This window comes from Trematomus bernacchii, unplaced genomic scaffold, assembly GCF_902827165.1.
Source record: "Trematomus bernacchii unplaced genomic scaffold, fTreBer1.1, whole genome shotgun sequence".
NCBI lineage: Eukaryota > Metazoa > Chordata > Actinopteri > Perciformes > Nototheniidae > Trematomus > Trematomus bernacchii.
In genome coordinates, this window is record NW_022987582.1 from 942,796 (window position 1) to 965,355 (window position 22,560).

At 39.7% G+C, this 22,560-nt stretch overlaps 2 protein-coding genes across 4 annotated transcripts in view; one reads left to right on the top strand and one right to left on the bottom strand.

Annotated features, from left to right (window-relative positions):
- Positions 1–22,501, bottom strand: part of kcnj14 (potassium inwardly rectifying channel subfamily J member 14) — a 30,570-nt gene extending 8,069 nt beyond the window's left edge. Inside the window, exon 1 of one of the 3 annotated variants that reach the window (XM_034127924.1) lies at positions 22,423–22,501. The gene's annotated coding sequence lies outside the window, so the exon portion shown is untranslated. Of the gene's footprint in view, positions 1–14,412; positions 14,496–16,194; positions 16,249–22,422 lie in introns of those variants that run through there. The other 2 variants (XM_034127925.1, XM_034127923.1) reach the window with 2 other exon arrangements.
- On the top strand, positions 14,044–15,906 carry LOC117480575 (urotensin-2 receptor). Its single transcript, XM_034127926.1, has one exon. The coding sequence runs from the start codon at positions 14,044–14,046 to the stop codon at positions 15,178–15,180; it is 1,137 nt and encodes a 378-aa protein (XP_033983817.1). The 3' UTR covers positions 15,181–15,906.
- Positions 22,502–22,560: the final 59 nt, after the last annotated feature.

Here is a 22,560-nt window from a genome sequence, read left to right on the forward strand (position 1 = left end):
ATTGGAGGGGATTTCCTTGGGCCAATGTTGAGACTGGGAATGTAGTTCAGATGAAGGACTGAGATCAACTGGGCTGGTTGGGGGGGAAGAGGTCGTATGTCTTGCAGGGGAGATGGCGATATGCTGTGGATTACAGCTGCGCTCGTGATTTTGGTAATCTCACCGGTGGTCTAACTAATCCCTTGAGGATTTACGTAAGAGCCACTACATTTAGAAGGTGGCAAGGATATCATAAAGTATGTTTCTATTTATACACATAGAAGATATGAATATGATGTGGGAAAAAGTATGATATACTATTGTATGATATAAACCAACAAATGTAACCGTCTAGAAATGATGACTTGTAAATACAGTGCTTAGCTTGAGTTGCTTTCACTAGAATTTGAAACATGTCCTCGTGTTCTACATGAATACAAAAACAGCATCCTTTTGGCCACTGTAATTGAAAGAGTCTGCTGCTTAACTGTCAACTAATGTGTGGACCATCATGCTGGTGTGATGTCATAAGATCTGGCGATGAGAGGGGAGATGAGAAACCACTCATTTAATGCATGAAAAAGCGATAAAACTTCAAACAAATGTACTTTCTTTGGGTAAAAAGAATGCAAACCAGTCCAGGATTTGCATAATTATACTAAATAAAGTACCTCAACTTTTAATAAACTGCTAAATGTAGTAAAAGTTGTAATACCTTATTAACTAGACAAGAAATTGTAAATGGTGGAACAATATATGAAGTAAACTCAGATTGAACCGAGAGATCTTTTAAGGTCTTTCCCATGAAATAATAAAGACAGACTTTCCAAGGCTTATGTTGCTCAATGTTCAGTTAATGAGCAGAGGTGTGAGCAGGCAGTCCTGACCTTGAGGTCTCTACTGTAGCTCCTGCCAACGCTACATAATGAACACGTTCTCAGGTCTGCTATCTCCGTGATTGGGTTGAAGTGTCGCTGGACAACTGACGACAGTAGCTGGAGGAGGTGATGAGAGATGTGTGTGTGTGTGTGTGTGTGTGTGTGTGTGTGTGTTGTGTGTGTGTGTGTGTGTGTGTGTGTGTGTGTGTGTGTGTGTGTGTGTGTGTGTGTGTGTGTGTGTGTGTGTGTGTGTGTGTGTGTGTGTGTGTGTGTGTGTAATGTGAGGGGTAAATGTGTCCTTGTGTACGCTAGCCTTATCCTGGCGAGGTGACAAATGTCTCAAATAACTTCTCATATAAGAACCTGCAGGGCTGTGTGGGAAAACACATGTGAAGCTTCACAGTGTCAGGCGATCAGAGCAGCTTCTGGTCTGCAGTCCTGCCTCCTTTGTGATAAATGCTGAAACATGTTTTCTAATGTTTGATCTTCTAATGTTTGTCGGTCCTTCTACCAAACCAGATCCTTTGCAGCCAACACCAGACTCTTATATTATGTACGGGTTGACACTTGAGGGCAAACCAAATACAATTACCTTCAAGATTTAGTTTGACTTGTGTGAATATAGTTTTGAGGGTATACAAGTGTTTTGCATTTTATTGAGTACACATTTGACATATTGGGAGAGGCATTGATAATCACAACCAATCAGGTGGAGATAGGGTCATTAATAAACCCCTATAGAGCTGCATTAAATGTTTTCCATCTCATCAGATCATCATCTTTTTTTCCCCTCTTACTTTTAAGTTGATAAAATAAAAATAATCGTTTTATTTTGATTATGTTGTTTTCATAGTCGTTGCAAGCCAAAATCGTAATTGCGATTAAAATACGATTAATTGAGCAGCCCTAATGTTTTGTAGCCTTTCATCTACAGATGAAATGACAATGAAAACAATACCAAACGTGCAACTCGTTCTATAATATGTACTGCTTCCTGATAATATAAAGTAGTTTATATCACAAATGAATATAAACTTTAACTTGGCAACATGATATCCTAGCAATGAAAATATCAGAAAAGTTATTCATCATCCAGGTGAGAATCTTCCATCATCCATTGTAGATTATATTTAAATATAGTCCCTGAGGTTTGAGCAAAACGGACCACAAGCAGCTGTCTGATTGTTTAACAACTCACTGGTTACAATAAGCAAGCATTTCCAAACAAATAGAGAAACAGATCTACCTTGACGATCATTTTTAGAGTTCTTCTGCTAAACGACATAAAGCCACTTTCATTACCGCCATCTTTTTTCATAGTGAGTCTTCTCACCACGTATGCCGCCTCTCTCTAGCACCTCCCATGTCCTCTTTCTATCCAGATTATCTGACCATATTAAGGTGTTATGTGGTCAGATTAGATTTGCAGGGAATATGATTTGAGTGTCATTGAAATAGACACTGAATAAACCGTGTTCTTCATTTTGTCACTCTACTTACTCCGCGTGACATGGGATCAGCCCCATTTCCGGTTCTTATTTAAAAAAAAACACAAGATAATACTGATCTGTCATATTTAATGCATCATTAACTTTGACTGAATGGTTTCCCTGGTGGGGAATCTGATCAACAACGCAGACACGATGTACTGTGTGTAATGAAACCCTAAAAGTTGACCCCCTACATTGCGATGTCACACTACACTGTGAACTCATCGATACTGGCCATTGATCGGCGCTGGTTAGAAACCAGGACACAGACTGGATCTCTCTCACAGTGTCACATGGCTCTATGCAAAATCTCTACTTTTATTTCATTTTAAATTCAAGTATTCTATTAAATGTAACTTTATAAGGCATATTTGTATGATGTTTAATGTGCACAAAGGGGGATACTGCAACAGCTGACATAGCATATCAAACAAATGCCCAGTGACGTTACAAAACGGCAGTGACCTTTGGCTTATTGCCTTTTCAGATCAATAGAGTTCTAGTGAAGTGTGATATGGAGGCATCACTCATACGTCGCAGGAGCTGCAGCTGAACACCAAAGAGTAAAGGTGTTACGTCATAACTGAACATTAGGTTGCATAATATTTTAAACACATGCCAATTACTGAAAAAAGTGTATGGTTGAAAGGATCATAACAGTGTTTTGCATGTACTCCGACAGTTAAATCTTTAGACAAATAATCCATCACATGGAATTGTGATATTCCTCCAAGTGTGTAAGTAAGTAGTGTTAATTATATCTTCCACAAAAGTATTAATGAATTTGAAATGTATGTCCAGAAACGAGCAAAATAAAAACTGATTGTATATGATTAGTGTTGGTGAATTTGGTATCCCTCCCTCACCCTAATCTAAACCTGTTTCAGACCTTAAACCAAATCTCAAACAGGCTTCTGGAGGTTTGTTGTTATCATGTCTAGGGTCTAAAACACAAATTGGTCCTCACAAAGATATATGTACAAGCACACACACACACACCCGGCTCGGTCTTTCTCTCTCTCGTGAAAACATCTAATAAGTGTGGCGTCACCTTGGCACCAGGCCTTATTCCATCTAATTGAAACTTTTCTGTCGCCACCTACCCCCCCCCCCCCCCCCCCCCAGCCGTGTGCAGTGATCGAGGTCATTGTGTGATGACGACTGAATGTTAATCTGGGGAGTTAAGATGTTGCAATGTGCTGGCTGGAACTCTGCACAACACTTTTCCAATAAAGAAAATACTCAGAACATCGAGTAGAAGAATTAGGACTTATTAGACTATTTCAATTAAAGTCACCGTATCACTTTTTTACAGCTTTCTCCGTACACCTTAACTATGATGTATTTCACTATTCACACGCTATCTCTATCTGTCACAGAGGCTTTTGGTCTGACTGTTATAGAAATGTGTTTCTAGAAAGTAAACATCAGCGTCATGCTAACCCCAGAGCTAAGTCAACACCAGTCTCACCTTGTATCACAAATAACACATTTGAACTTTCTCTTTAAAAGTTGCATTTGCAATGTTTGTTTTATATATTGAAGAGATTTAGATTGTTCTAGTTAGTCAGTATACACTTTCCTGAAAAAATGGGGCTGCTGCTACAAGCTCAGCCATCTCCAGACATCTAGACCCCACCCCACAAGTAAACAACATACTATGACGACATCAGCAGTTTTCACATTATCTGCCAATGAAAAGCACAATTGAGTGATGCTATTTGGAGATGTTGTAATACCACTTTAAATTCAGCCCAAAAGGATGTAAATTGCAGGGTGCACTATGATGCTGCTGTCACACACACATACATGCCAGGTTCTGACGAGGCTTTCCATTTATAAAAGGCAAGTATGACTAACATCCTTTGAAACTGTAAATATGAGGTTTGGTGTTGCGCACCGTTCCATTCTTTATCGAAAGCATTGGCATTTACACACATTCATAACTTGTCATGTTTGATGAGTGCCAAATGCGAAAATCAGAGCGGTTAAAATGTCTGGAGAAAAAAGAAGATGATGCTGCATTCAATATCAAATTTGGAGTATTAATATTGTATCACACATCCTTTTATATTATTTAGCCCACATCTTTTGAAAATCCTGAATTAAAGTATTGACTGAAGAAAAAAAAAGAAATGAAATGAATTGTTTTCATATGTTTTAACCGACATGGATTTATTTAATTCCAGGAGACTAAATGGGGGATGACGTTTGAAGGACATGGGCGTCAGGGAGCGTCTAAAGAAATATGCTATCAGGTTGTATTATGGGAGGTGAAGGATTCGGAGTCTTTTGGGCCCATAAAAGGGACTAAGAGGAAGAAGTGTTGGACTCTGCGTCACTGATGTGGCCATGTTTTTGTTTATTCATCTGTTAGTTTAATGTCTCCAAACTTTATGAAAGCAAAACTACACTGGGTTACTCTTTAACATTGTTGGCTAAAACATTTACTGTCTAATGAACTGCTATGCTATGCATTGGTCAAATACTTAAAAACTATCAACAATAGAATAGCTTGTTAAGTTTACTGAAGCTTGATATACAATACAAATAAGGTCTTATAAGATGACCATATCCCTTTTAAAAGAGAATCAGCTGGAGGAGAAACTGATGTCAATTTATAATCCCATACTTTGGTCAGACATATTTTCCCCATGTGTTGTGTCTTAACAGTCACTTGATTTTAACTTAAAGTTTGCTAAAGCAGATTTCACAAAGAAACTGCTGAAGTGCATGCTTTCCTATTCCCAATGTGAATGTGTTTGAAAGCAGTCTGTCTCTCAGTTTTCAGAAGCATTACATCATTGTAAAACCTATTTAAAGATACAATTGTGTTTTCAATCTGTTCACACTACTCAAAAAACAAATCCAAAAAAAGGATTAAAGTCTAAATCACCAGTGCACACCAAGCTCTCTGCACCTCTTCTGCTCAGTACTCTGTCAGTGCCTCGTCCCCTACGTAACATCTGATATTATTTTTGTATCTTCATCCTTCAGTCTTGGATATAAGGTAACATTTGCCAGATGTTAATGTAATACTTAAAAGTTTCATAATATCATTTTTTTTTTTTTACTTTTGGAGGAAATAAGTATGAGCATCATTTTGTTTGAAAAGGGGAAATTAATCATGTTTACGCAAAGAATCATATTATATTCTCGCGTCCCATTTGAAACCAATATTCAACAGTGTAAAGATTTCTACAGTGTCAATGATTTTATATAAAATGTTTCCAGATTTGCTATCACGAGTTAACATGTACACGTTTACCTGCTTCTAAATTCCACTTTAGGGACACATGTTGCTTATTAAACAACCTTACTGCCATCGATAAAATATTAAAATTAAATTAAAAAAATCTCACCGGAAGTGGCACTTTTACAACTTCTTGCGCAGTTAAATCCAGTCAGCACTTACCGGTCTTTATCATATTCCTCACGGTAATTCAGCGCGATGTGACGCCGTCAGTCTACTTTCAGTTCCTTCTTTAACAACGTTTAAAGCTCGGTTATTAAATCAAAAATAAAAGGATAAGCGATGATTAGAAACCGTGCGCGAGCTGTCTCTGCCTTGCGAGCCTGTCAACTGTCCGCGAGCCCTCAGGTGGTGGATGAGCGCGCTCACGTTGCGATGCTGTCTGTCCCCAATCAAAGAGCACGCGCCTCTCCGGACTGCCACAGTGACATTGTCAAGGTTAAATTACGGTTTAGATGCGAAATACACACGCGTTATTGACCCCGAATCCGTCGTTTAGTTCATACATCAAAATATCTATATTTTATATTTAGTAAAACTCATAAACTTGGTCAAGATTATCACAGAAATGTCTTCTGAACTTAGTTTCATTTTAAAATAAAGTTTAAAAAATAGTTCGTTTTATTTGATTGTAGCCTATATTCCTGATGTATTACGTTTCCATCATTAAAAGTGGTCATTCTTAAAAGTGGTCTTACATTACATATTATTTTTGTATTATGTTGTATAACCTCCTATTTGTGTTGACTGTACTTTTGTATTTCCAGTTCTGATTTTTTTTTAAAGGTTGGAAATGAATGAAGTGCTACAAAAAAATATTTAATTTGAATCGATAAATACTGATGTTAATCTACTTCTTCTAAAAAGAAGGTCTTAATATCCGTTTGTTTTGTCAAAAGCAAATGTGAGCCTTATACAACATGAACATGAAATACCAATACAGCTAATCTAATTTTGAATGTAATTTTAAAAGGCGAGACTGTGTGTGTGTGTGTGTGTGTGTGTGTGTGTGTGTGTGTGTGTGTGTGTGTGTGTGTGTGTGTGTGTGTGTGGACTGATAGACAGGGTGAATGACAGACAGAGCGATAGTGTGTGTTTACTAATACTTAATCTGATTTAATCTCAGTCAAGGCACCCAAGAAGTGACCTATGATGTCATGAGCTGTGTCATTATATGGAAATAGAGATCAGATTGAAGCTGATCGACAGAAAAAAAGTGATGTAATGCAGCAGCCACAACAGTCAGCTGCATTCAAAAACATAAACGTTTGGATACCAATACCCTGCGGTGCACTTATGAAACACAAATCAATTTGGTAGATGATTTAAATCGGCACCCCGTGTTGTTTGTGTCAAAACACTAATCGTAATTGACCCAAAGGAAACATTTCCAGGACGAGGGAGAAAGGGACGTGGGATGATGTCAGATTTTTTTTTAGATAATCAGGCAGACATGACAATAACTATGATATGAAGAGGAGAAAATATACATAATCATATTTTATTTCTCTTTATAAATACCATTCACAGAACTTCTTACAGTTCGGCAGCTACTCAGAAATATGAGCTGGTGTAAGATCTGAGTCAAACATTAATATTTAAGTTACTTTATTTGCAAATGTTTACATTATTACAATCTCTGCACATTTCCTGTCATTTCTCCACCACAAACTCTCCAATAAAATGCATGAAAACACTTGTAAAACGTGGTAATCTTTGTTCACCGTGACTGGACTTCCATGTAAATAATAATGTTCGACTGGTTTGAATGTGGTAAATGTTGCAGCTAGCGTAGCTTAAAGTAAACAATGAGAAATATGTTCATCTGGAACAAAACTTTCCTTTTAACTTGTTTGAGTATAATGAAGCATAAAACCACCAACAGCGCTCGTTGAAACCGCTAAACAGTGAGCCAACATTTCCACTATTAAGTTCAACCATTGGCTACCTTCACCGTGGCATTCACAGTAAGTCATTTAAAGTACAACAGTAATTTGGAAACTTTATATGATGCCTACATTTGGTTTATAATTTAGAAGAGATATCAGCAGCATGGTGGCAGAGTGAGGAGGCCAACCATCATTATTTGGAGCCTCCAAGTTCAAATTAGTGTGTGTCCAGAGGCATAGCATAATGACTCCATTATTATTATTATTGGATGTGTGTGAGGGGATGCAATACTTCTACTGAGCCACCAGTGGGCAGATTGAAACTGTTTTTGGCCTCCTTCAGTGGGCCTGCAGATGCAGATCCTCAGTTAAGGACTTGAATGTGGTCAGTCTTAACTAGTGATTAACTGCAGGAGGACCAGGGGCTACACACCTGGTTACTGAGACCCTAATTACAAGCTGAGATTCAAAATGAGCAGCTGTGCAGATAAGGGAGAACCACTTCACACCGTAGGGTGTTTTTACGACCCAAAAGATGCTAAACAGAGATGACAAGAGAGAAACAATAGGCCTTAGACATTTGGCTTTATAGAATTCCTTCAAAGCAAGGAGTTTTTTGTTTAACTGCAGTATGCATGTGGACTATATAATGAGAGAGTTTTCTATGATGTAAAAGTGCCCTATATAGTCGATTTCATTACTTAGTTTTTACCTCTTCATCACAGTAAATCATGCGAAGGACATTACCAAACTATTCTGCTTGTAAAGCCAGAGTCCATTTTTCCTGCTGGCTGCTTTAATAACACTCCCTGTGTTGCGTGTGAGAGGCTGATCTGATTTCTGCAGATCGAGCAGCAAAGTCAGGCTCAGTGTCCTGTAACAGGTTCCAGATTTTGTCGTGGTCACAAATCCAATCCTTGGTGATTTCAGGGTAAAGGCGTTTATTGGTTCAGTGTGTGGTGTCTACCCACTTCAGACCCACTTCAGGGGCCAACACACAGATCCCCTTCACTCCAGACGTGACGTTGGGAGGCTTGAGCCCATATAGATTTCAAGCTAAAAGTGTACGCAGGTAAAGAAATCCTCTCATGTCTAGACTACAGCTGCGAAAGTAAGCAGGGCAAACTAAAATAAGATCTGTTGTCATCTTTATTATCGATTGAATCTGCTGATTGTCTTCTCCATTCATTGATAACTAATTTGTTTATATAATACTAGCAAACAACAACAATTCTATGTGTGTACTTCCCTAAAATGACCTTTACTTGTCCAATAAGCACCCAAAGATATTCACTTAAACATTATGTATTCTAAGAAAATACGAAAGCCTCAAAAATTGCCCCTATTTAACTAATAATAACATCTTCATTTAATCTTATTCACAAGGCAGATGGATGCATGCAAATTATGTTTTAATATCGTAAGCAATGCACAAAGAAAGGACAAAATCTGGATGCCTACCCACGCTAAATCTCGCAGTGTACTCACACAGCACTGACTCTTGGCTTGGAGGGAGGAGGGGTTCAATAACTCATCACAAGTTGTGAATCAGCCAGGTCCAACAGCCATTTGTCACAAACAAGAAATGTCCGCCCATTTAATCAAGACAACGATACTGACGACGCAATGGGTAAGCTAATTAATGAAATGAATGGAGTAAGCAAGGACAGCCGGGAAGAGGTTAGGGAGCTGTTAATGTTTACGTGTCGGGCGTTTGTCAAACTGTGACTGCCCACTGATTGGACATGTTACGGCCCCTTCATTTGGGCAGGCTGCATAAATAGATGAAGATATACAGAATAATAAAGACTATTTTTTCAGGGGAGCGTGAGTGTGATCTCAAGCTTCATTTTGTTTTCACATGCTCAACCCCTTGTGGACTCCCAGTAGCACAAAGACACCTCAGGGAAGCTTTGGCCTCACGAAATCCTGACGCATGAGGTGCAGAAACCCCAGAAAATAACCTGAGACAGAAGCATTTTTATGTGACAAGGAAAAAAATTGGATAATGGAACTCTTTACTTATAGACTCCAATGTATTGTTTTATAAGGGATGTACACTGTGATACTGCAGCAGCTGCTGTATACAATTGAACTGAATCTATTCATTGCAATCCAACAGAAAATTAAGCTTTTCTTCGCAGAAATATTAAACTCTTTCATTATAGTTGACGTAATGCTTCTTCTTCAAATGAAACTGAAATTGTTTGAGTTATATACATTTGGTTAAACTAAACCAGGAATATATTTACTGTTTTTTTACATTTTATTTAAGAAAATAATGAAAAGAATAGTTCATTATGGACATTTTAGTTGCATCCCCTTTATACAGCGAATAAGGGCCAACCAAAATAAATATTGATATTAAAGTGAATTAATTAAATATACTTTAAACTTAAAATGGCAATTTATAATGTTGGCAATTATGAAATCAGCATAGCCGATCCCCTTTGTATACAGGAATAATCACCGACCCAGTCCTCATTTTAAAAGCTTCATTCATAATAACATCACAGGAAAGCGGATGATTAATTCTCTATGCTTTCATCCTCACACTGTATATTTGCATATTTTATAGATGCAGGCTAATTAAAAGGGAAAACACAAGCACTGCAGGTCAAAGCACTATAGAACAAAGCCCATAGCTCAGGTAAATGTAATTAGAAATTATATAAAGTGTCCCCACAGACTGAGATTGATGTGTTCTGACAAAGTCAAATAAACGGCACAGTATGCAGACTCTTTTAGTCTCCTTTCCCCCCACTCCTTTTTTCCATGTTTGCACGTTAAAGTTAAGCAATATCCGTTCCCAAATGTCACAGTTCATAATGTTTCCTGCTCTTTCCACTTCTGTGAACATTTGGAACACAGATCACCTGATATCACTTCATTTTTGCCGTCGTGGCACTCAAGCATCCTTCTTCATTTCCATCCAATAAGATGTTATACCTGTCCCTGTGTGAGGGAGTCTGCTCTCATGGCTCCATGGTCCTCTCCCCCTCTTCTATTTTGGCATGCCTGTGCCAGGTATTTGTTCAAATTCCTCACACCCCGCGGGGATAGGTATGTCCCCCCCTTTCCGACCGTCCCTCTCTCATCTTTACAGCCTGTCTCTGTCTATCTTATGTACGCCAGCACATGTATGAAGCAGCCAACGTGGACTCCCCGCCACCAACATGAGGCACACAGCCTATTTTACTGGCAAGTCACAACTAAATCATTTCCAAGTTGTTCAGCTTCTTGAAGCTGGCAAACCACAGCTGTGGGTTCCACGACGGCCTGGCCAAAAACAACTCGTTGGATAACAGGCAAGTTGCTTTTGATAACTGAAAGACCCGTTTATTCTCTGATGTTGTCAGAGCTTGAGGTCAGGCCACTTATTAGATCGACCAGTTAAACTTTTCTCTGACATGGAAAAATGTTGATACAGGCAAGTATACTGGATAATTAATTTCCTCTAAAATATAAACACCAAATCATGAATCCCTCGTGGGGGTGTGAGGCGCCTTGTGTTTGAACATGAACTGATGTGCTATTGACATTGGGTCAGAGTTGAAGCGCATTAGTTATTGCTGTGCGTCATGAAATGACAGCAAATACCGATGTAACGCTGGCTCGGCACGTTTGTCTCCCTGTCCTTCAAAAAGGGAGTCCGAACTCAACAAAGTCAAATTCAATTTTACTGAAAGAAATATCTGTGCAGATTCATATTTTTTCTTTCATTTTTCAGGTATAAATCAGAAAAGGAGGCATGGCTTTCGATTGCCGCTGTTCTGTTCAAGGGGAGTAACCCCATGACCTTTGGGTTTGCAGAAATGATTTTTTTAACTGCCAATTCAATATATACGGTCTGTACTGACCTCTGTGTTTATTAAAGTTGCAAGAAAAACACTCCAGAGTGCAAGAAGGAGCCACAGATCACCATCCAGGTTTTTTATGCCTCTCCACTGATGTGCTATTGTTAGGGGTCACAGTAATGCTTTTTATTTTTCATTTGAACCTGCATGTGTATAGACAATGAATGCATCATTTTATTTTTGGTACTATTGGCAAAGTTGTTTTTTTTATTATGTATTTTATAGTTTATCTTGCTCCCTACAATCTTTTGTGAGATCAAGAAGGCTATATGCATTAAAGTACATCAGCAGTGTTAACTCAATAAACCCAGGTTTTATAAACCCATCGCAATAAATTGTGACTTATACAGCAGAACATTATTTAGCCAAAATATGATGTTATGATACCATTTATGGTCAGATTCTTGCGTTTTGGGGAAATTCCTAGCAGTGAGTTCACTGTTAGATTTATGCCTTGCTCAAATGTATTGAAACCATTAGAGTCATCAAAGCGTGACCAAACATTCGCTAAACCCCACTCCCTTACATGACTATAAAATACAAAATGTAAAACTATTATAAAACATATTATTTGAATCGGTCTACTTTAAATTCTTATAGCCTTACTCAGGAGAAATGTGGGCTGCAGCAGTCATAATTTAAAGCAACTGTAAACTCTCTGTAATTAGGAATAAAATGAAGGTTTTTAAAACGTGGTCTTCCTAGATTCTTTAACATGTTCACGTAGATTTAGACCACAAATGCCATTTGATATGGAAAATCTGACTTTTTCTGTAATTGCTATCTACATTATATTTGTTGGACAGTAAAAAACCCAGGAAGGTCATTGTTAAATATTCTGCTTCCTAATGATAAAGTGGGGCTCCCTGGACCACATCAGGCCAACACATATTCATATTCATTATGCAGGAGAAGCCCCCTCTCTCAGCATCCCATCCCACCCCCTTTCCACTCACACACACTGCTCTCCCCTTGACTCAGACACATCACAGACTGCAGTGATCAGGACACAGTGCAGAGAAGTTTGGAGGCAGATTGTCGCCACATACTCCTCCAGCTGAAGATAAATAATCCTAAATCTCCTGCCTGAAGAATTCTGAGGGATATTCCAAAATGGGAACGAAGATTTTCCTCAAAACAAATCCATGGAGTATTTATTTTTCAGCGTCCGGGATTCAAATGTTTTAAGGTAGGCTTTAGACATACATCTAGCGAATTACTCACTGGTTCATATATGCGATTTGATTTTTGGATTACACGTTATGTTTCTTTAGCGTTCATAGGGCCCAAATGCAGGCCGTTATGCAACAGTAGGCCTTAAGTAAACTGTTTATCAGGAGATTAATATTGACATATGAATAAAGACCTTTAACATGAAACCAGTTTTCTCCTTAAATATGTGGCCTAAAATAGCCTAGTTTTTATTTTGAGTAAAATCGCAATGTTTTCAAATATATGTTGCGTTTCCCTTATTGAATTATGTGGCTTGGTGCGTTTTTTTTGGATAAAATATAAAACTAAAATGTATACAATATATTTGCGTCTAAGAATAAATGGAATTTGGTATCTAAAGCTGTCGTTATAAAAAGGCGAACAGCTGTTATTTAAAGCGAGCCGGTGAGGTATGAGGCGCGCGCCCCGCGGGGGTTCGGCTACTGCTCCACAGCTCCTCAGTAGCTCTTAACCCCGGTGCTGCCCGGGTCACCATGTGTCACACAGACCATTTCTGTCATGCACCCCGTGTCTGCTTTGATGTTTTTTTAAATGACACCTCTCCACAAAACCATCAGTCTTGAAGTAAAGCAATAAGCTCGTCCCACGACAGGCAGAATAACACCACAAGAAACATCGTTACATATATTTTCTCGCTTTTCTCCCGGTGCAGGAATCTGTATCAGGCTAAAATGTCAGCTCATCCTTTCAAATTAAATAAAGTCAAACAGTCCGCCTCACTGCGCTATCCGCTGACTCGGCAGAATTTCACGCACTGGTCCACATCCAAACCACCGATGCGTAAAAACGCACAACATAAATCTCAGCAATCTTAACGAAACCATTGCCATTAAGAATTTGTGCGCACAAAAATATACAAGTCGTTTCAGCTCTTTAATGTTTCTCACACTTTGTTGTGTTCCAATTAGCCTAATTGTTGTCCGACTGCTGACCTTAAGAAGAAGCAGGCTTTGGGACGTTTCTAGATTTACAGCCTTCAGTTCGAGCCCTCCTACTCCGAAAATCCAATTATTTTACTAAAACCATGACTGTCTCGCCTGGCTCCCTTTGAAACTATAAAACTGTAAAGGCTGTGCCAACCAGAGCAGGTCTCTCAAACATAAACCATCCTCGTTTTGCTGACATTTTCATTTCTACTACATGTTTATATGACTTTATTTACTTTATCTGGTCTCATGATTCACATAAATCGCTTTGCAGCACCCTCAATAGATTAAATCAGTTTTAGCTGTGCTGTCCTTAAGAACTGAGTCAAACAAATAACATTTTCAGAAACCAGAGAATAAATCAAAGAGGAAATTATGAATGTAAATTAACAAAATATATTTTTGTTCTCTCCCCTTTTTTCCTTTTGAACCACCCCTCCTCCCTCCTCTGCTTCTTTTACTTTGAACCTGAAAAAGATCGCTTATGAAAGTCACTCCTGCTTTCTCTTAATCTTGAACCTTTATATAATTTAACATTATGGACCTCTCAGGCTCTTTGCCTCCACCGTCCCCTTACACCTTCCCTATTATCCCCAATATCTCTGTGCCCTCCCCCTCCCCTTCCCTCTCCCCATCACCCAGTGTTGCCTCCACAGCTCTCTTCTGCTCCCTCCTCTCCCTCCTCTCCTTGATGGGCATCACAGGAAACCTGTACACTATGGGCCTTCTGTTGAGGCGCAGGAGAAGTAGACGACGTGGAGCAGGACCGACCTGCTGCCTAATGAGAGTACCTGTGCCATCATGCCTCGCCAACTCCTCCCCGTCCTCCACCCCCATCTCCTCTGCCTCTCCCTCCTCTTCTCTTCACCTCCAGGTGCTGAGCCTTGCTCTTGCTGATCTGCTCTACCTTTTCACCGCTCCCTTCATCGTGTATGACAGTCTGGCGTCCGGCTGGGCCTTCGGGGAGCCGGGCTGCCGCCTCCTCCTGAGCCTGGACCTCCTCACCATGCACGCCTCCATCTTCACCCTCACCGCCATGAGTCTGGACCGCTACAGGGCGGTGGCACATCCCCTGCACACCTCCTCCTCCAACTCCTCCGGCCTGCTGCGTGTAGGTCTGGCCTGGGGCCTGGCTGTGGCCCTGAGCCTGCCCATGATGATCACTTTGCACCTGGAGGAGGGGGAGAACCAGGAGGGCCAGCTGTGTGTGCCGGCCTGGGACGAGCAGAGCTCCAAGGCCTATCTGAGCGTGCTCTTCTGCACCAGCATCCTCGGACCTGGGCTGGCCATTGGAGCACTTTATGCAACTCTAGGCCGGCTTTACTGGGTGTCTCAGACCAGGCCAGCCTGGGCCAGTGGGGGCAGCTCGGCTTGTCCTCCCCGTGCCCCCAAACCCAAAGTCCTGCTTCTCATCCTGGGTATTGTCCTGGCTTTCTGGGCCTGCTTCCTTCCTTTCTGGATCTGGCAGCTGCTGCCTCTCTACCAGCCCGACATGCTGCGGACAGTTCCAGTAGGGACGCAGGTGACAGTCAATCGAATCCTCACAGGACTGACATTTGGAAACTCATGTGTAAATCCATTCTTCTACACACTATTGACTGGGAAACGAAGACGCAACCGGCAGGCGCTGACATCAGCAAATCAGCTGTGCCGTAAGAGCAGTCCGATGCAGTAGTGTGTCTGTCTCTAACAGTGGAGACAGTAATGTGACAACCATGTACATGCAATAGGAGTTCAATAATAGGAACCAAAGATCATTGATTTGTCCTTAGCAAATGATAGCACTTTGTATAAATGCTTTGTGAAAATACTTCCTGTTTGGAGACAATCAAAAGGACAATCTAAATGAATGCTTTATCCTTCTCCATACTTTGATGGTCATATGATAAGTGTTGTAATGGTAAAGCAAATAACCACAATGGCATTTCTAACACAAGTGCTTACTACAGTAATTACTTCTGCAAAGTAACTTACCCAAATCAACAGATTTTATAAAAGAGGAACGTTTTTAATAAACAGAATCCTGTACTGTATGCAGTAATAATAGAAGGGAGGAGTTTTGTGCTGTATGCTGCGATGCACAAGCATTTCCAGTAAAACCCTGATTCACTTCTGCTTGTTTTCAGAAATGTTTAAGGAAGATGTTTGTTTTTAAACAACTGTCTGAGACTGGTCAGAACCTCGTTGGGTCATTTTTCTGAGACAGTGTTTGTTGACTTAATGAATTATGTTGGAGCATGTCAACAGTCTTTTGTTTTCTTCCCCTGAACCCCTACATATCTAAAACAACTGACTTTTTATATAATCATGACCTGCATGTTGGGTTTTTTGTAATCATGCAATGCTTTGCATGGCTTCAACTTGTGTTGATTGTAACTGGTGTTTATAATAATGCATAATATAAAGCTTTGAATAAAGAGTATGCTTTCTGTTATTGACTGTGTGATCGGATCCTTATAATTAGGAAAAAAGGAGGAAAACCTGATAGTGTTTGGCCTTTCAAAAAAATCACAACAGATTACATAATACTGCGTTTGACAATAATAGACGTGAAAAAGAAGAAAATCTGAGAGACAGCAATTATGAAGCTAAGCAAAGGGATTATATATGTATAGATATTCGAAGAAAAAAGACACAAAAACTTAAAAGTGCTCAGTATAAAAAAAAAATCCTGGAGTTGCATTCTCACGTTTTGTTTGTGTGTCTGTGTCAGCATGTCAGGGACTCTGGAAGGTCTTCCCCGGTCTTGTGTATACACTCGCTGGCTGGTGTCTCTGTGTCTCCCTCAGCCGCGGCCTGTCTCCGTCTGCCCGACTCAAAGGCTGCACTGTGCTGAAGCTCCAACCCTGCTGCTTTTTGACGCAGATGAGCAAATATTGTTGTTCAACACAGAGGAGAAAGGATGGGGATGAGATGATGGGACAAAAGAGGACATGAGGGAGGGGGTTGTTTGGGTTTTGGATGCTGACCATGTGACTGTAGGTCTCTAGTTTGAGTCCAGCAGGGGACTATTGTGGCACATCATTGTTTGTTACTCGTCACCTACGGAATACTTCTGATTAAGATTTTTTAAAAGCCCTAGCAGAGGAATTTTAGACAAACCTGCAGAAAATTAAACAAAATAGAGACACTTCATGAGACACTTCGTCAGGATAAATCATATCTTGCAGAATTCAACGCAGAACAACATTGACTCTTTGTAATTTTTAGCGGACGTTATTTAAATGTAGTTCTTATGGACGACAGGCGGCGCACATGCTAGCGCTGTCGGCCCATGTATTGCCTCCCCCATTCAAACATTTCTCCATAATTTATTTTCTAATTTCTTACATGTTTCAGCATATCTGCATCTGTGATGACGGATGTGAACTTCCCCTTAAGCATACACACAACATTATAAGTAAAACTATCCATAATAAACAAGAACATTAATTGTCTAAATTGTTTTATCAAATAATTTCTGAGGTTCTAAAAATACAAATTTAAAATGTTTTTCAAGTTGAACAGTAGAAAACCTGAGACAACTTTACATAAAATAAATCAAATGCTGTAAGTCCTCAATACAAACATGTTTAATAATGTATTCATTCCCATAAAGAAAAAAAAGAATTTAAATCCACATTTTAAAAACAACAATATAGTACTCAAAGGGAAAAGACTCTGAATAATATTCCAGACCTCCATGTAATTTTGACAGAGCACAGGCAGCGCAGATTAAGAAGGGACAGTGATCAGTTACATTTTCTAATTTCATCACTGGGTAAAGATATATTTATTTGACCACCCAGGTAAAACATATGCACCATTAAGCTCTATTAACTGTGGTTTACTGTGTTTTGACTTGACATGCAATACTGTACCATAATCACCAGGTAATGGACTTTGAGTGATTTCATGTTAAATGCATTGTAAAATGAGACTTGAATAATGCTAGGAAAACATTATTATAGTGTGGGTTTATTTATTTGCACATAAAGTGCAATTATGTAGAAACATTAACTGAGCAGAAGATAACCTGAGGGCAGCAGGAGAAGCTGCATTGGTAATACCAACAGGTTTGAGGGACGCATACCAAAAGCATTTGCCAAGGCAGCTTGCACGTTTCTCTGCACCTGTGATGCCAATTTTTCTGAGGCTGTAGGGCCCTTCTGTAGTCCATACTGCCTACCATGTGTTTCCATTTACCTGTGGCTACCTCGGAGCATAACGTTCCCACTGCAGTTGTTATCCAGAGCTCTGTGCGGCCACACCACAGGGGGGGCTTCTGTTGTGAAGTTAATGCAATATCCATCCACCTTTCACAGACAACTGAGGCCCTCTCAGCACATTTACCCATTTAAATGGAATTTCTTGTAGACAAAGAGCCAGCTCCATGTATGTTTGAAATCATGAGCCCTCATATGACATGGTGATTTTTGGACCCCTGGGTCATACCAAAATGACAGAAGATGGAGGGTGTAGCTTGTGTAAAGATGAAATCCTTCCAAAGAAGACACTTAGCACCGGTGTGGATATGAATGCACAGCAAGCTTAGATTTTCCTGAGTCTGCATGGTGGACAGGTTTTGGGAGACTGCATATTCTAAAACGTAATATATCAGATGATTAAGTTCTGCCTCAGGTCTACGGGGATGACTGAGTGTTTGATAAACTTCAAATACATGGTGTTTAGTCAACCCAACCAAATGGATGGAAAATATTGTCTCAGTTGGCAGGCTGGTCCATCTATAAACTTTGTGTTGTTTGTGTTGGTAGTTGCCAGCTCCTACCGACTCGCTCCAATCATAACTTTTGTCTGTAGTCGCAACAGAAGCTTTTCATTTTGTCCTGAGATTCAGGCAGTGTACTTCTCTAGGCTCTCATCTACGGGGAAAACACAAGGACAAATATTTTCTTGTGGGAACGTCGCTCTGTTCCACCTGAAGATTTCATAAATCCAGCACATGTCCGTTTCCTGGAATCATCAAGCATCTTCCCATCCCACAGCCGTTGCCCCGCCTCTCCTCTTGACCAGTGTTTGAGGCTGCTGCAGGTGCCCCTCCCCTGGGCAGCCCGCTCAGGAAAGCCCCCCGCTGGGTAGACGAGACGAACCCGCAGCCCGGGCCAAATTCACGCTGTGAGGTGTATAAGAGGCTCCCATTCTCTCCAGACATACACAAAAAAGATTTCCTTCGCACTCCTCCTCCGCCTGCCCTCTAAAATTCAATCTTCCCATCTGTTTTCCCTCTCTCAATCACTTTTTGTCCCCTCCACTCTTTCTTCCTTTTCCTATAGTCTATAGGCAAAGGAAGGGCATAGGTATTCCTCTGCATGGCCTCACGTTTTATGACGTTAATAAGTCAAAGTTTTCGCAATGTAAATAACAAAAACTCTTAGGTGGTACTGAAATATCCACAAATTAACTCAATCAACTTTAAAGACATCCAACCTTCTGTAACATCTGTTTAAATCAGTTGTCAGTTCAAGTTTTACGATACCGCACATGTAGTCAACACGGTATTAAAAAAAACTGTTTGTAATTGCTGGTTTGACAGCAAACACTGAAATCTGGGAGCTCACAGTGTTTCTTTGTTCAATCCATGGCAACCTCACCATGAGGCGCCCTCCTCCCCATCGCGTACCCTGACTTCACACCTCAGTGTCAGCCGCCAGGATCAGGCGAGACCCAGGCTTGTGTGCCTTGAAGGCCGGAGGTTACATCAACCAACATACACATTACGGTTCACACTTGGGCTCTTACTAGGAAAGACAGTAAACATGGCACGTCTGCCCACCTCGCTCCTTCTCCCTCTCCCTGAGTTTCACCTTCCCTCTGTGCCCCCCTTTCTCCTCCTCCTCGCTGCCTGTAAACAGTCATCCCTGTCAACTCAGGCGTCAAGCTCCCCTGACCTCTGACCTTCTGACACTTCACTCATCTGAACCCCATGATTTGTTCGTGCATGGAGGTCATGACTGAGGAGGGACATTATGTATTTCCATGGCACAGTTCAATAATAGAAGCCTGTGTGGATTATTGTGAATAAGTACGAAAACGATAAGTTTAAACATTTAACCGTAACTATTTCCATACAAACTTTTAAAGAAGAAATACTAAACTTAGTTCCAACCCTTTGATTTGGAAGATTTACAGAAACTTATTTTTGGGGTGTTATGGAGTGTTAGTCAGACAAAGACATTTCAACACATAACCTTGGACATTAAGAAATGCTAATGGCTCTTTTATTCTGACACTCAAAACTATGAACATAATATGCAGATTTCTTCATAATAAAAAGAACTGTTAGTTGCCGAATGTGAGTCTCAAAGAAAGGTATGGCAGCTATGAGAATTTTTGTTCAGTTGTGTCAAAATTAAACATTCATTTATAGGTATTGAAGTTATGGCAAAAAGTAAAAACAGTAATTGTAACAGCTGTAACATTACTTTCCTATCTGAGAGGGAGGTGGGAGATTGAACAGCATGGTGTTTAGAATTACAGCACCACCTGTGGGTGAAATATAAGAACTTCATATTTGAAACCAAACATTGTTTTTTAACACTCTTCAGTAGATTAAGACAGCTGACAACTGTTGTGTTCATTACAGCTCCACATCAAGAATTAAAAACATATATATATATATTTTTTTTTAAACAAATATTTCTTAATCTGTTTTATCCATAGACTGTATATATATCATTTTATCATATGTTGGCATAGTGTCTTAAAAGTGAAATATATCAAAAGACAGAAGGAGAACAGTACATAGATAAATTGTCTACACATTGTCCTGGCTCATGGTTATATTCTGTCAGCGTTGCTATAAGATTGTTTGTATTATCTCTCCTCATATGTTTATCGCATAAAAGGTTCAATATCACAACTGAACAGAAATGTTTGGCCAATATTTTGTAATTATTTTTTTGAACAATCCAAATTCCAAGTCCTTTTATTTACAATGTATTTGTTTCCGAGTTACATTTTCTGAGAATCAAATGCAATTATTTGATATAGTATACATCCAAATAAGTATACATCTATTACACTTTACTCTGCTTTAATGCCATCATTTCATACTACCTTTTATTCGTGCAGAGCAGACTGGAATAGATGCTGAAATTACCACACCTATGTACTAAATCAAGAATAGATTTTAAATCAAATCTGGACCAAAAGAATATAAATCGTGCAATACCTTAAGATTTATACCCCTACTAGTAGAGCTATAAAAAGGGTGCTTGTGTTCCCCGTTGCACAACATGCTCTTGTCTGTCTTTGCACCAGCTGAACCTCCAGCTCGGGTGGCTCAGTAACTGACCCACCACAGTGACAGAGAGGAGGACGACTCCCGTCCCGAGGGCTCAACACTGCAGAACAAGCTCTGTGCACGCAGTAAAGAGTATATCCTGAAAGAAATATGGTTAAATTCCAATACGAATACTGAGATATGTATGTCCCCAGGTTATATAGCCAGCCATATGGGTGCACTATGTGGAGATATGTAAAGTATGTAATAAATAAAAAACTTACAATTTGAACATACAAAAGCTCAAGGTTCTTTAGTGTTGTTATCAAGAGCTCAATCATTCATTTGAAGAGTGATGGAAATATTAATTTAAAAGTAAAGTTAATAACTCTTGTCTATCAATAATAATGTATCCAACCAAAATTCTAAAGCGAGTATTGCAGTAAAACAATACATTCAATCCCTAAATAAGATTTCACCCAAAAGAAGCTTAATTATTCTACTCAAAATAATGAATTACTTTTGGAAATCAAAGTAAGAACTTCAGTCCTAATAGATGAGCATGAACAAAGCCACCGTTGGGATTCAAAACCAATACAGAGCCTTTTATACAAGCCATTTCCTCGTACGTCAACATGACAGACCTCGGTTCTAATCAAAAGTTTAGCAGGCTGTTGTCATCTCCCTACAACACAGAACATAAGAAACTCAACTAGGGCTGCTGTTTGTTCAATCTATTGATCCATGTTGCCCCCACAGAGCGAGCGTGCTCACCTTCCACAGTAACCTGCACCTCCTGGCTGCGTCTCTGAGCTCCTGGTGGTCGGTAACTGAACACCTGTACCTGAGAAACCCAGAACATCAGAACAGCCCGGGCGGCATGATGCTGAGGCCTGTCTCTGCACATGTTGGGTTATAGCCTTTAGCCTGGCTGTCTCCACCTAAACCACTAAGTTTACAGCTTGGAAAACCCTCAATATAGTTCATTTTGAGAGGTTACAAGCTTGTGTTATCATTTGTAAAAGAGGTGACCATGTTTCCAGCAGGTTATAGGACAATTAAAGCAAGCAAGTCAAATTAAAATGCGGTCAACAGGTTTAAATATCATGGCTCTATTAGATTTTTGTCATGTTTACCCATTTGTTATATTGAATTATAGTTATATATATATACAAAGTATATATATATAGTATAGTTTAAGTATGTTTAGTAATTATACTCAACGTTATACTACTTTGTCTAGATTCGTAGTATAGTAGTGCATCCTTTCATGCAACCATTTTGTATTTGCGTAATGAGAAACTAGAAACTATACTGTGCTCAGACAAATTTGAAATCCTCTGAAATGTAGTATAAGTATAAAGTAGCACAACATGGTTATTACACAATTAGGCTACATGTAAGCCCATTTCCAAAGTGTAATTGTTTTAAAAAATATTATTCGGCGCTGGAGTAAATGTAGGCCAATTGGTTCAATTTCACCCCTGTGTAAAACCTGAAAAATGCCAAGGCACCGTGCATTCAAAAATAAAGGAACATTTAACTAGACGCATGTTGTTTTCCTTAATATAACAAACGCCCACAAAGCAAATCTGTCAGGAGTCCCAGCACAAATCAATTTATAAACACAAACCTGACACGTGTTTCAAAAGGTACAAGACAAACTACTTGAGTAATTCCATAAAGTACACCTACCTTGACTAATGTCCTGAAGCATGTCCTTCGGCTCAAGGCGTCTTCTCCACTGGAAACTGTGATGCCTCCTCTGGGGAAACTCGCCAAGGGTGGCACGGAAGTGATGAAAGGTGGGACAGGTGAGGCCGCAGCACCACA

What these genes read in the sequence shown, in the direction of transcription:
- LOC117480575 (XM_034127926.1), top strand. Translation starts at nt 14,044, where the DNA reads ATGGACCTCTCAGGCTCTTTGCCTCCACCGTCCCCTTACACCTTCCCT.